Source organism: Nerophis lumbriciformis, linkage group LG23, assembly GCF_033978685.3.
Source record: "Nerophis lumbriciformis linkage group LG23, RoL_Nlum_v2.1, whole genome shotgun sequence".
Lineage (NCBI taxonomy): Eukaryota > Metazoa > Chordata > Actinopteri > Syngnathiformes > Syngnathidae > Nerophis > Nerophis lumbriciformis.
Window position 1 is genome coordinate 6,108,751 of NC_084570.2, and position 14,906 is coordinate 6,123,656.

Below are 14,906 nucleotides of genomic sequence, written 5' to 3' on the forward strand. Positions count from 1 at the left end.
TACAGAGTATGAAAAGCAGTTAACCACATAGTAAATAGTCATTACATAAAACATAGGAGACATAGTTCTTCTGCAAACACCCCTATTGAGACTAGTTTAGCCATTGAAATAAATGTAGCAAAAAAGACAAAGAAAAAGCTTTGATTCTTCGATCTTCTCACTGATCTGAGGTCATTCAAGGTATGCCGGCTTCTTTTACAACATCCTGACGTCTTGTGCGAGGTTTTTCGAAACGATGTTAGCTGACGTCCTTCATTTGGCTTCTTTGTCTTTCAAAAGTGTGTCTTTCCCTGATTGTATGAATGCTGTCCGTCCGTCCTCGTGTGTCACTGCTCAGTATGGCTGCTTCCTTTATGGTGCTGTATATGCATGTAAAAGTATAGCATCTTATACGGCATTATTCATGCTGTATCCAGGCAATTGGCTGAAACGTTCCTCTCTTTCCGGACTTACTGACGGTGTGGAGGACCTTTTGGACATCAGCTCAGTTGATCGACTGTCCTTCATAAGACAGAGTTCAAAGGTCAGGAGTCTAGACGTACTCGCTGTTGCTGTTTGACGCCGACATCCCAACAAACTTGGCCTTCCGTTGTATTTGTCCATGCATGAACAGGTGAAGTTTACCAGCGCCGTCAAGCTATCAGAAGGGGTCGCCGCGGGGCCGGAATACGGCAGGGACGAGGAAGAGAATTTCTTCAAGCGGCTCGGTAAATGGAGGTCTGGCAGGAGGAATCCATCCAAGCTTCACCACACAGAAGAGAAAGATGGTAGACCTCCCCCAAACCCCTCGGCTGTTCCTTGCCCACCCACTCCCCATCACTCTCTCCCACCTGTGTGCTTTAATCTTTGCTTTGGAATGGGTTGTTTTAAGATTCCTGTGGTAAACCTGTGCTGTGTTAACAAATGTGCATGCTTCACTCCGTCATACCCCCCCAACCCACCTCATTATTTCTTACAAGAAATAGTTTAGACCTTTAAACCATCTTTCTGCTGTGGTGCGGTTCATACCTCTTGCTTTCAGCGTTGCCTCTTCCAGTCACGAGTTAGGTGCCATTTTCCTAAGACAAAGAAGAACACAACCTTTCTCTGTGTAATTACACTTGTCGTTTCAGCAAGGTTTCTTCCCTCTCTTGTACTCATACTTGCCAACCTTGAGACCTCCGATTTCGAGAGGTTTGGGGTGGGGTTTTAGGTAGGCGGCCGGGGTTAAGGGGGAGGAGTATATTTATAGCTAGAATTCACTGAAATCCAAGTATTTCTTATATATATATATATAAATAAAATAAATACTTTACTTTCAGTTAATTATAGCTATATATATATGTATATATATATGTATTTTACTATATATATATATATATATATATACATATAAATAAAATAAATATTGAATTTCAGTGTTCATTTATTTACACATATACACACACATAACACTCCTCTATTCACTGTTGTATTTGAAAGTGCAATGCAATGCAACTGACTCCCACACTTGCTGTCAGAGTGCGCAATGCAACGTAAACCGTTGGCCAACCAAAAAGTAACCACAGAACACTATACCCAACATTCACCAGGAGATGGCAACAAACAACTTAGATCACTTTATTACAGGCAGCATCTGTGAAATTTAATTTGCAGGGAAGGAGTGAGTTTAGGGTTGAATTGTGCATCCTCGTTCTATTCTCCGTCACTCGCCGTCGCAATGACTGTCACTTCTTCGTCTCTTCTTCGTCCCCTTGTTGTGTGTGCAGTTGTGCACTCGCCAAAAGCCGTAGATATTATAACGTGACTGGGCCGGCACGCTGTTTATATGAAGGAAAAGCGGACGTGACGACAGGCTGTCCTCACTCAGGTCCACACGGACCTGGAGGGGGCGTGCCTTAAACCCGGCTGGAAATCGGGAGAATGGTTGTCCCGGGAGATTTTCGGGAGAGGCACTAAAATTCGTGAGTCTCCCGGAAAATTCGGGAGGGTTGGCAAGTATGCTTGTACTGTATAGATCAGACAATAATGTTCCACTTAGTATCATTTGGCAGCGGTGCTGCAGCACTTCCTGTTCAGGAGAAGTCTCCACATGCGTTTTATTTTCTAAAATGAGTTTCCCCTTTGTCCAGGACCCCACGGTTTCCAGGAGCGCCTCGCGGCCAGCCAGGAGGCGATGAAGAACAAAAATGTGGTGAACTTGGGTGCAATCCGACAGGGCATGAAACGCTTCCAGTTTCTGCTCAACTGCTGTGAGCCCGGGACCATACCCGACGCCTCTATCCTCGCCGCTGCTTTGGACTTGGTACTCCTCCTCAGCCTCATCTTGCATAACGTATTTTTCGGAGTATAAACCGCTCCGGAGTATAAGTCGCACCGGCCGAAAATGCATAGTAAAGAACGAAAAAAACATATACAAACCCCGTTTCCATAAGAGTTGGGAAATTGTGTTAGATGTAAATATAAACGGAATACAATGATTTTCAAATCCTTTTCAACCCATATTCAGTTGAATATGCTACAAAGACAACATATTTGATGTTCAAACTGATAAACATTTTTTTTTTTTGCAAATAATCATTAACTTTAGAATTTGATGCCAGCAACACGTGACAAAGAAGTTGGGAAAGGTGGCAATAAATACTGATAAAGTTGAGGAATGCTCATCAAACACTTATTTGGAACATCCCACAGGTGAACAGGCAAATTGGGAACAGGTGGGTGCCATGATTGGGTATAAAAGTAGATTCCATGAAATGCTCAGTCATTCACAAACAAGGATGGGGCGAGGGTCACCACTTTGTCAACAAATGCGTGACCAAATTGTTGGACAGTTTAAGAAAAACCTTTCTCAACCAGCTATTGCAAGGAATTTAGGGATTTCACCATCTATGGTCTGTAATATCATCAAAGAGTTCAGAGAATCTGGAGAAATCACTGCACGTAAGCAGCTAAGCCCGTGACCTTTGATCCCTCAGGCTGTACTGCATCAACAAGCGACATCAGTTTGTAAAGGATATCACCACATGGGCTCAGGAGCACTTCAGAAACCCACTGTCAGTAACTACAGTTGGTCGCTACATCTGTAAGTGCAAGTTAAAACTCTCCTATGCAAGACGAAAACCGTTTATCAACAACACCCAGAAACGCCGTCTGCTTCGCTGGGCCTGAGCTCATCTAAGATGGACTGATGCAAAGTGGAAAAGTGTTCTGTGGTCTGACGAGTCCACATTTCAAATTGTTTTTGGAAACTGTGGACGTCGTGTCCTCCGGACCAAAGAGGAAAAGAACCATCCGGATTGTTATAGGCGCAAAGTGTAAAAGCCAGCATCTGTGATGGTATGGGGGTGTATTAGTGCCCAAGACATGGGTAACTTACACATCTGTGAAGGCGCCATTAATGCTGAAAGGTACATACAGGTTTTGGAGCAACATATGTTGCCATCCAAGCAACGGTACCATGGACGCCCCTGCTTATTTCAGCAAGATAATGCCAAGCCACGTGTTACATCAACGTGGCTTCATAGTAAAAGAGTGCGGGTACTAGACTGGCCTGCCTGTAGTCCAGACATGTCTCCCATTGAAAATGTGTGGCGCATTATGAAGCCTAAAATCGAAGACCCCCGGACTGTTGAACAACTTAAGCTGTACATCAAGCAAGAATGGGAAAGAATTCCACCTGAGAAGCTTAAAAAATGTGTCTCCTCAGTTCCCAAACGTTTACTGAGTGTTGTTAAAAGGAAAGGCCTTGTAACACAGGGGTGAACATGCCCTTTCCCAACTACTTTGGCACGTGTTGCAGCCATGAAATTCTAAGTTCATTATTATTTGCAAAAAAAAAAAAAAGTTTATGAGTTTGAACATCAAATATCTTGTCTTTGTAGTGCATTCAATTGAATATGGGTTGAAAATGATTTGCAAATCATTGTATTCAGTTTATATTTACATCTAACACAATTTCCCAACTCATATTGAAACGAGGTTTGTATAAGTCGCACTGGAGTATAAGTTGCATTTTTGGGGGAAATTTATTTGATAAAACCCAACACCAACAATTGACATTTGAAAGGCAATTTAAAATAAATAAAGAATAGTGAACAACAGGCTGAATAAGTGTACGTTATATGACGCATAAATAACCAACTGAGAACGTGCCTGGTATGTTAACGTAACATATTATGGTAAGAGTCATTCAAGTAACTATAACATATAGAACATGATATACGTTTACCAAACAATCTGTCACTCCTAATCGCTAAATCCCATGAAATCTTATACATCTAGTCTCTTACGTGAATGAGCTAAATAATATTATTTGATATTTTACGGTAATGTGTTAATAATTTCACACATTAATCGCTCCTTAGTATAAGTCGCACCCCTGGCTAAACTATGAAAAAAACTGCGACTTATAGTCTGAAAAATACGGTACTCTTTGTCCATCTACCCTGCTTCACTTCATCTTCCGCCTCTCCTAGGAAGCACCCATTGTTGCTCGAGCCTCCCTGTTTCTTGAATGTGCCCGATTTGTCCATCGCTGTAACCGTGGCAACTGGCCGGAGTGGATGAAGGGCCACCATGTCAACATCACCAAAAGAGGCCTGTCCAGGGGCCGGTCCCCTATAGTAGGCAATAAAAGGAATCAGAAGCTCCAGTGGAATGCAGCAAAACATTTTTGCCAGTGGGGAGATGTGAGTCCGATTTTGTTTCGTTGTTCGAGATGGACAAGTGTGCACATCTTCATGTCTTTCTTGGCATAGGCGATCGGTACACGGCTAAGCGAACTGTGCCACTACGACAGCGAGAGTCCAGCCAACATTCTTGGGTACATCTACGATGAGGAGACTAAAAGAAGAATGAGAAAGGAGGATGAAGAAGAGGACTATTTAGATGACAGTATGTAACGTTTAATATACTTCATTAAGATTTCATTGATATTGTTACATTATTTCTTTCTCCTCCCCAAGACACAGTCAACCCGACAAAATGTGGCTGCCCATTTGCTCTGAAGATGGCTGCTTGCCAGCTGCTGTTGGAAATAACTACTTTTCTGAGAGAAACCTTTCCTTGCTTGCCTCGGCCACGCACGGAACCACTTGTGGTACTTTTATTGATCTGATGTTTAGCTCTATTTTCACCAAGCAGTTTCATTTGGTTCAGTTTGCAATCATTTACATTGAAAAGTTGTGAAGGTTTTTGCTTACATTCCTTACCACCTTTTAAGAATCGTTTGTGGGATTACCATTGTCAGAGGTACGAGCTCGACACATCGTAGTCCTTTGATGGGTTTTAAGATAATTGACACAAGGGGCCTGATTTTTTTGCTTGTACTGAAACAGGTGCTAACCAGATAGCACACGCAATGCTGGTCTGTTAAACGTGTGCAAAATGTATTGCATCTGTTAAGTGAGCAGAATAAGGCTTGCAATCCATTTAGCATCTCTGTCTTCATTAATATGCAAAATATATGCTAATCATCAAAAGCCTGTTAAAGAAAATGCATATATAATTATTTAGCATGCGCGATGGGCAGCACGGTGGAACACGGGTTAGTGCATGTGCCTCATAATACGAAGGTCCTGAGTAGTCCTGAGTTCAATCCCAGGCTCGGGATCTTTCTGTGTGGAGTTTGCATGTTCTCCCCGTGACTGCGTGAGTTCCCTCCGGGTACTCCGGCTTCCTCCCACCTCCAAAGACATGCACCTGGGGATAGGTTGATTGGCAACACTAAATTGGCTCTAGTGTGTGAATGTGAGTGTGAATGTTGTCTGTCTGTGTTGGCCCTGTGATGAGGTGGCGACTTGTCCAGGGTGTACCCCGCCTTCTACCCGAATGCAGCTGAGATAGGCTCCGGCACCCCCCGTAACCCCGAAAGGGACAAACGGTAGAAAATGGATGGATGGATGTGATTTATCAACACTCATCACTGTTTTGCATGCACTATTCTGCGTTGTATTTAGAATGTGTCAGAGAGACGTGCAAAATGACATACAGAATCGGTGCTCGTGCTGCACAGACGGACGTTGGACAGACAAAAATCCTACGTGTGTGTTTCAACATTTAGAACGGTCAGAAATAAAAAAATATTAGACATATCGTCTATTCAGCAAAATCCTTTTATAGCTGCCAGAAGACCTAAAAAGATGATTAAAACTAATTCATTTGATGCTTTTTTGGTGTCCTTTAGTCTTTTTTTTAATGACGTTCATTTTTTCCACATAGAATATATATTATTAAAATATTTTTTTTAGATTAAAAAAAATTATTTAAGTGCCGTATTTTTCGGATTTCAATCGCTCCGGAGTATAAGTCGCACCGGCCGAAAATGCATAGTAAAGAAGGAAAAAAACATAAGTCGCACTGGAGTGCAAGTCGCATTTTTTGGGGAAATTTATTTGATAAAACCCAACACCAAGAATAGACATTTGAAAGGCAATTTAAAATAAATAAAGAATAGTGAACAACACGCTGAATAAGTGTACGTTATATGAGGCATAAATAACCAACTGAGAACGTGTCTGGTATGTTAATGTAACATATGGTAAGAGTCATTCCAATAACTATAACATATAGAACATGCTATACGTTTACCAAACAATCTGTCACTCCTAATCTCTAAATCCCATGAAATCTTCTGCCTCGGTGTCGCTTCTAAACAACTCTGCCAACTCCAAAGGTAGACAATGCGCCGCTTCCTCTCGCCGTTTTCTGCTGCATATTTCACTACGTCCAGCTTGTAACCTGCAGTATATCATTTTGCCATGCCATTTTTGTTCAGCCCTTCTCAGTTTTTATAATTTACCGCCAATGTTGAAATGATCTATTTTCATAGGTACGGAAGTAGTAGCAGGTAGCATCTTTTTTTTCACAATGCACTTCTGCCATGACCCACCCCCGCCAAATTGTTATTGGTTGACGTGTGTGTGTGACGATTGCTGATATACGTCTAGTCTCTTACGTGAATTAGATAAATAATATTATTTGATATTTTACGGTAATGTGTTAATAATTTCATACATAAGTCGTTCCAGAGTATAAATTGCACCCCCGGCCAAACTATGAAAAAAACTGCGATTTATAATCCGAAAAATACGGTATGCATTTTTTGCATCTTGAGCGGAGTAAGTGCAGCCTCTCTCCAATGAGCGCACTGAGAGCGGTTAAAAAAAAGAAGAGGTGTCAATGTAGATGCACTGCAGGACTGCTTCTAAAATGCCCATAAAAAGTAGGACATGTCTCCTGCTTGTTTGAAAACATAACAAAACGCCACAGGTAGGAGCATGATAACATGAATGTGCAGTAAAGGAGAGTATCTCTGTGATGATGCACCGTATAGCACACGCAAAATCCTCATTTAAATAGGGCGGCCTGCGACAATTTTCATTTGCACATGCAGTGTTAGTAGATCACACGCATTTTTATAAATTGCACATGCTGTTTAGCGTGAGGTGTACCCCACCTTCCGCCCGATTGTAGCTGAGATAGGCTCCAGCGCCCCCCGCGACCCCAAAGGGAATAAGCGGTAGAAAATGGATGGATGGATAGCATGAGGTATTTAGATCTTAGTAAATCAGGCTCTAGGAGTGTCCTGATATTGATATCTGTGATATCAGAAAAAAAGTAGCTCCAATACAAGCAGTCCTACTGCATATGTATTTGTACAAAGCTCAACAACCAGTTAATAGCCAAATGTACTCCAATAAGCAAACAAGTTCTGTCTGTTATATTTTAGTGAAGCCATTTACAAATTGTAAAACATTGTAGGCTATAGGCTACTAGAAGCTAGCAGCTACACAACAGCTAAGCACGCTATAACACACAAGCTAAACATACATAATGTTAAGTGAGCAATATTGCAGTCTGAAACACAACATGTATCAATATAAACAAGTATCGAATGATTATAGTTGAATATCAAATACATATCTCCAAAGAATTGTATTGAAAGTATTCAATAAGAAACGCGTCATGAGCTTAACTAAATTAATTATTATTGTTATTATTAATTAAAGATAGGGGGGTGCAGCCTATCCCAGCTGCACTCGGGCAGAAAGCGTTTTTCATACCTACCATTGTTCTCTGTTTGAGTAATTTCACTTGATGAAGCCCTTTTAACCAATACACACTACAAAATTGTTCTGAGTGGATCTATATCGGTATGGACTCACACTCAAGGCTCCAATATTGGTAAAAATGTTGTATCGGGACACTCCTAATTGTCACACCCACACATGAAAGGAAAAAGAAGTGTCTTCATCTGGCATGAAATTATTATTATTTGCTTACCGTGTCACGTCACTCCTGCAACTATGATGATGCCCATAAAAACCTCTAAATGTTTACTGTTCAAAATCATGATAACAAGCTGAAGTGAGCTGTACCGCATGGTGGAAAGAAGGCTTTTGTGTGTGTCCTGGCAACCTGTTTGTGGTGTATCTTTTATCCTGTAGGATTTAGACAGCTGCCGCCTGCGTCTGGACCCTGAGCTCGGTCGTCATCGCTATGAGCGGAAGATCAGCTTTGCGGGTATCTTGGATGATGAGGACGGCCATGACTCGCTAAACAGCAGCAGCCACACTCTGAAGTCAGACACCACATGTGATGACAAAAAGACCCAGGAGGGTGCCGGTAAGCTGTCATAGGAACAGATATATCTCAGGTTTTTTGTTATTTGTTCAGTTACGTCCCCATGACCTCTCTCCAGTGCCCATACGGAAGATTCGTATTGGAGGCTCACGGTTGCTGCAAATCAAAGGAGCCCGCAGCTTCCGTGTAAAAAAGGGTGGCTCTTTGTCGTCCATTCGAAGGGCGGGAAGCCTGAAGAGCACCAAGATGTCCCGACAGGATTCAGAGTCAGAAAACGAGGAGGGGATACTTTCACAAACAAACAGCAGGGATACTGTCACAGATATTGGTAAATTAAGGTCCAAACTTTTTGAAATCGTTTTTCTGTTTACTGAGATTAACTGGAAACCCACATCGGATATGGTTTTGGATGGCTTACGTGTGTGTAACCAGTGTTGGGTTAGTTACTGAAAACCAGTTACAGTTACTAGTTACTTTATTTCAAAAGTAACTCAGTTACTAACTCAGTTACTTACACCAAAAAGTAATGCATTACTGTGAAAAGTAACTATTAGTTACTTCTTTTTTTCTTCTTTTTTTTTTTTAAGCTCCCATTAATGCCCTTTTAGCCTTCATTTCAGTACTGTTATTGCACTGGAGAATAATACAATCTGTTGATCGACTTGACATGCATTTGCATCACTGAACTCTGCTGAGCAATGTGGTCTACATACAACACACAAAGACAAAGATATGTTTCAAAGGGCCAATTTATTTCAGGCCAGAACAAATTGACAAAACTATTTTAAATAGCTGCAACATAACATACATAAGTAACAAACAGCATAATAACAACATAGCTGTAAAGCAAGGAAGGCACACACGACATACACAAAGCCTAACCAGGCGTTTTTTTCTCAAGGAATTCTGAAATAAAATCATGTCTGAAGCCCAGAACATGCTACGCATTTCCCCAGTTTTAGTTTAGAGATAAGGAAAGATTGGCCTGACCCACTAGGATCCCTCTTTATGTTTGTGAACTTTATAGTCTATACATTTAGAGTGATGTGATAATCAAACACTCTAAAGTCTAGAATGAAAGAGTATATAAGAGAATTGACAGAGTGCGTACCTTCAGTGCTGAATGATGAGCAGAGGCAGAGTTAATCCTTAAATTGTGGTGGTGGAGGGGAAGTGGCATCGGAGTCTGTGTCTCTCTTTACTAGCTTCGTCGAAGCATGTTGCTTTTGTAGCTGTTTCAGCAGATTTGAATTGCTGTTTTGGGCAGTAGATGGGATCTTTGATCCAAGACACAACTTACATTTAACTAAAATGTTATTTTCTTTGTGCTCGACAAAAGAAAAGTAGTGAGAATATCTACATGTTAACAATCTCAACTGCAGCTCCGCCATGATCATACACGCCCTCCCCCCTCCCTCCCTACACCCACACCCAGACACACACAGAGCGCGCGTCTCTCTTCTCCGGCTTGCGACACAAGAAGAATCAGAAGGACGACACTGCAGCGCTCCAATAAAACACACTCAGATTTTCTGTTTCTAACCGATACTGCGTTATTTTACGTAATTTTTTTTGTAGTAACGCATCATGTAGTAACGGTAACTGAGTTACTGAATATAAAATAATAACGCGTTAGATTACTAGATACCGCCGAAACTAACAGCGTTACAGTAACGCGTTAGTCCCAACACTGTGTGTAACACTGAGTGTTGGTATGACGCTTTAGAGTAAAACGCTGTTACTAATGGCGTTATTTTTTCAGTAACGAGTAATCTAATTAATTACTGTTCCCACCGTTACTGAGAATGTTAAGTGGCTCCTTACTACATTTTGGTTAAATGAAGCGCAGGGTGTCAGGTTTTGGCCACACATCCGCTGCAGGCAGAGAGAAAGGGTAGGGATGATTACGCCGTTGTGAATGCGCTGATGATTGGCTGGGTGGGCGAATCCTGCCCTGCTCACGCTGCTCTGACTGACACACAACAAGACCGCTCCACTCTGATTGCCTGAGACAGGGAAATTCAAAGGTAGCGTTCTCAAACTAAAAGTACAGGCACTGCGTTCCGCTCATTGCGATTAAAGGCAAGAATGTTTATGTAACATAAACGCTATGTCAAGGAAAAACGCGTTCATTCACGTCTGCCTCAAACAACTCGATTCGTACCTCACATCAACACCTGCAAACATGACACTTGTTGCTTCTAACCCAACCCCAAGCCCAAATGCAGCCACTTTTTTTAATCAGACTCATCACATTTTATCATATTATCAAATTAGCTTTGGAAAAGACCCCAATACTTGTACCCAAATGCAATTTATTGTCAGAATGTCATCGAGGAACATTTTTGAAAGTTTTACTTAAAGGAGCCAAATGGAGTAATCCGGCCAGAAATGGTACTGCAATCACGGTCAAAATTCTGTAGTCCCCCACTCGCAGACGAATCCGAATCCTACTCCAAGGAACTTCAAATGGCAATCGACGAGTCCTACGGTGTTATGCTTCTTGCAAGATGGTTTACTAAGTAATTATGCCACATTTTACTAATGTCGATTAGCCAAAGGTATTCGTAAAGTTACGCAGCAATATTTTAGTCGGGATAGACTGTTGGCATCACCCTGCTAAAATGTTTAGTTTGACCGCACAGACCACCATCGAAAAATATATAATGTACAATAATATATTATATATCGCATAGGCTTACTTTGATGACATGCCAAGGCCAACAGTAGAATTACCGCCGCATTTCGTTCAGCATAACCCCATGTTGCATCCAACCTGACGCACTGCATTCTCTTCCATGTACGCACATCACCATCTTTCAGTGCAGAGTACGATTCTATGAGCCAACCCACGTTACGCAAAATCCACGTTATGCATAAATCATATAGCGTACTACCATGTCATACACAACGTAGAAAATCATTACATGCAATGCATTATATTGTGCCAAGCCAATACCATCCCATATGTGCCTGATGCATACAGTACCAGAAACCGCAATTAGCCGTGCTAATGTTGGAACCTATTTCCTCAGCATATCAGCATATTGAGAACGAAATAGGCACTGACACTACCCATATCCAAATAGGTTTTATTTGTCGAAAATATACTTTTCCCTGTCAGTTGGATGACACATCGACATACAGGCTAATGGGCATATATTTCCCCCGTTAGCCTGTATGTCGATGTGTCATTGACCGGACTAGCATGCTAAGCATTCTTTGCACGAACATACTAACTTTGTTAGACAAGATCATAGACTGTACTGGACAACATAGTTTACATACGAAATGTCCATTTCCATTTATTACAAGTAATAAGAAAACGTACATGCCTTACGAACTTATCAAAGAGGAAATTAGCAAGTTTGGTGTCAGATGAAAAAATCTTCTCTGCCTTCAATCGTCTCCATCTTTCAAAGGCATCCCCGATACAAATCCTTGATTTGTTCCTGGCTTTGTCATGAAAAAATTGAGAATCGATTTACTAAGGTCTGACATGTTTAGTAACTATACCAGTGGCAGTAGCTCGACGAAGATGGTGGCGCGTGACTGGCAACCTGGATGTAACCCACTTGCAGACTTTCTAATTGGTCAAACGGTGGAGGGCAGGGCATCGAAATTAAAACAATAACAAGATTTCGGGGCTGTAAATCTAATTTTGAAATGAGCATATCCCGGCTGAACTATCGTTATCAGTTATAGAGATATTCGAAAAGAACATGATTTATTACTGCCTTTTGACATATCACGGCCATTTAATGATGACTTGACATTAAATATCTACATATGGCACCTTTAATTGCATGTCATTTATTTCTCCAAAACTCGCTAACAGTTTATCTTACGTTCTTTCAGGCTGTATTTAGTAATTTAGTAAAGCCCAAATGTTCTTTTGTGTTTTTTCACATAAGGTTACATTTTGTACTTTCAATATTTAATGTTGTTACTTTATGTAAAATGTATGTTTTTATACATTTGTATTTCAATGCATTTCATATGGCACACTGCAATCTATTGATTTCAGATAAATGCTAAATGTTCTAAAATACTGTATACAGTGTTTTTATTCCTCAACCAGTTAATGTAAACGTCTTTGAGATTAAAGATGTTATCGAACGTAATCGCGTACAAAATATCGAAATGAAAAACGTCATAGTGACTTTGTTGAGTAACTAATTGCTCTTACAATGAGGTAACTGAGTTACTAATTACTTTTTGGGAGAAGTAATTTGTAACTAACTAATTAATTTTTTAAAGTAAGCTGACCAACACTGGTAACATTTACATTTTTATGCAATTGTATGATTTTTCCCTTAAATTCAATGTCAGTCAAAAAGAAATTCACTGTTTCTTATTGAAACCCTTTTAAAACAGCACTTATGGTACATAGGTCATTCCACCGCATCAGTAGCATATTGTTTGTAACTCTCAGAATATGTTAAAATGTTTGTCTATTTTTTTAATTGTAAATCTGATAATACACATTTAACTACTCAGAATGTGTATTGGCCCAGACTTTATTACATTTTTGTAAAAGGTCCATAAGCTGAAGATGACTAATTTGAGTAACAGCACTGAAATTAACAGGAGTGAGTTTTTAGCATGGAATTAGAAAAATCTGTTCATGAAAAACAGCCGCATGGCATTTATGCTAGTACCATGTTGACAGTAAGCACATTACAGGGATTACTTTTTTTTTAATAAACAACATAATAAACAAAAAGCTGACAGAACACTGCTGAGATTTTAACCACCGACCTGCAGAGTTGAAACATCATCCAATATACCGAAAAATGTATTATTCTTGGCCTGCACATGACCTTCAAACACTTTTGGAATATTCCACAATTTTCTTATAGGTGGTAACTGACTGAAGTGGGAATTTTAACTATTTTCTTTTTCAACAAAATTAAATGAAAGTATAGTTGGGATAAGGATGTCAGGTTCAAACACTGATGACATCTCATAATCAGACAAGAAGCAAGGAATCATGCAGAGACAGAGTTCAATTTAACTCATGAGGAGACACATGTTTTGGGCTGTATTCTAGTTACAGATCCAAACTACGTTCTAAAAGTCAAGCCTGCGCGCCTCTTCTATTTATTTGGAAGGTCCCTGTTACATCACTGAAGCTGTCGCTGAGGGAAGGGGGTAATCTCGACAACTCCAGTTAGACACAATATATGATTATAGAATAAATGAAAATTAGTTGACGCAGGTCATATCGCCTTGTCTCTGCTCTGTCTGTGTCACGGCGGTGTTCGGCCTTGGTAGTCAGCAGGCCGAGTCTGGACACAACACTGATAAAGACGACTGGCAACCTTTTGGATTGCCAGCTTGCACAGATAAAAAATACCACTTCAGTACAATTGACAATAATTTATAGCAACGGCCCTTAAGCATAAAGTTATGATGATAATATATACATAATTATTCTAACAAAGGAGTCACACAAATATATGTTAAAATATATAACATATCTGAATGATTTAAATGGTCATATTTAATTTATTTAATTTTAGGAAGCGAGGACATGCAACAAATGCTATTTTTCCAGTGTATCTAGTTAGGGACCGCAATGTTCCTTTTGGGACAGAGGACCCTATTGTAATTGTAAGGTTTTTTTTATTATTATTCCGCCGCCTCTTTGAACTGTAATTTGACCCCCTTAACATGCTTCAAAACTCACCATATTTGACACACACATCAGGACTGGCGAAAATTGCCATCTAATCAAAAAACCAAACCCCAAAACTCAAAATTACGCTCCAGCGCCCCCTAGGAAAAAACACAGACAAAACTGCTTGTAACTTCCGGTAGGAATGTCGTAGAGACATGAAACAAAAACCTCTATGTAGGTCTGCTTTAGACCTAGATTTCATACATTAACATCTTTTAACATAAATCAACAGGAAGTTCGCAATTCCCCCTTCAAAACAAAAATGTAGTAAAAACTGTCACGTTTGCCTCTTTGAGCTGTAATTTGACCCCCTTAACATGCTTCAAAACTCACCAAACTAGACACACACATCAGGACTGGCAAAAATTGCGATCTAATAAAAAAAATAAAAAATAAAACTCAGAATTGCGCTCTAGCGCCCCCTAGGAAGAAAACAGACACAACTGCTCCTAGGAAGAAAACTCAGACAAAACTGCCTGTAACTTCCAGTAGGAATGTCTTAGAGACATGAAACAAAAACCTCTGTGTAGGTCTCACTTATACCTACATTTCATATATTGACAACCCCCAGCAAAAATCAACAGGAAGTTTGCAATTCCCCCTTCAAAACAAAAGTTTTGTAAAAACCGGTCACCTTTTTTCAAACATTATCTCCTCT

The 14,906-nt window shown here is 40.3% G+C and overlaps 1 protein-coding gene across 3 annotated transcripts in view; it reads left to right on the forward strand.

Moving 5' to 3' along the window:
• The window catches only part of unc80 (unc-80 homolog (C. elegans)), a 111,754-nt gene that overhangs the window by 41,347 nt on the left and 55,501 nt on the right, over positions 1-14,906 (forward strand). For all 3 annotated transcript variants that reach the window (XM_061985282.1, XM_061985283.1, XM_061985284.1), the window contains 8 exons: positions 417-523; positions 614-767; positions 2,112-2,284; positions 4,458-4,670; positions 4,740-4,875; positions 4,947-5,080; positions 8,430-8,607; positions 8,684-8,893. In XM_061985282.1, the coding sequence (XP_061841266.1) occupies positions 417-523; positions 614-767; positions 2,112-2,284; positions 4,458-4,670; positions 4,740-4,875; positions 4,947-5,080; positions 8,430-8,607; positions 8,684-8,893 (1,305 nt within the window). The remainder of the gene's footprint in view (positions 1-416; positions 524-613; positions 768-2,111; positions 2,285-4,457; positions 4,671-4,739; positions 4,876-4,946; positions 5,081-8,429; positions 8,608-8,683; positions 8,894-14,906) is intronic.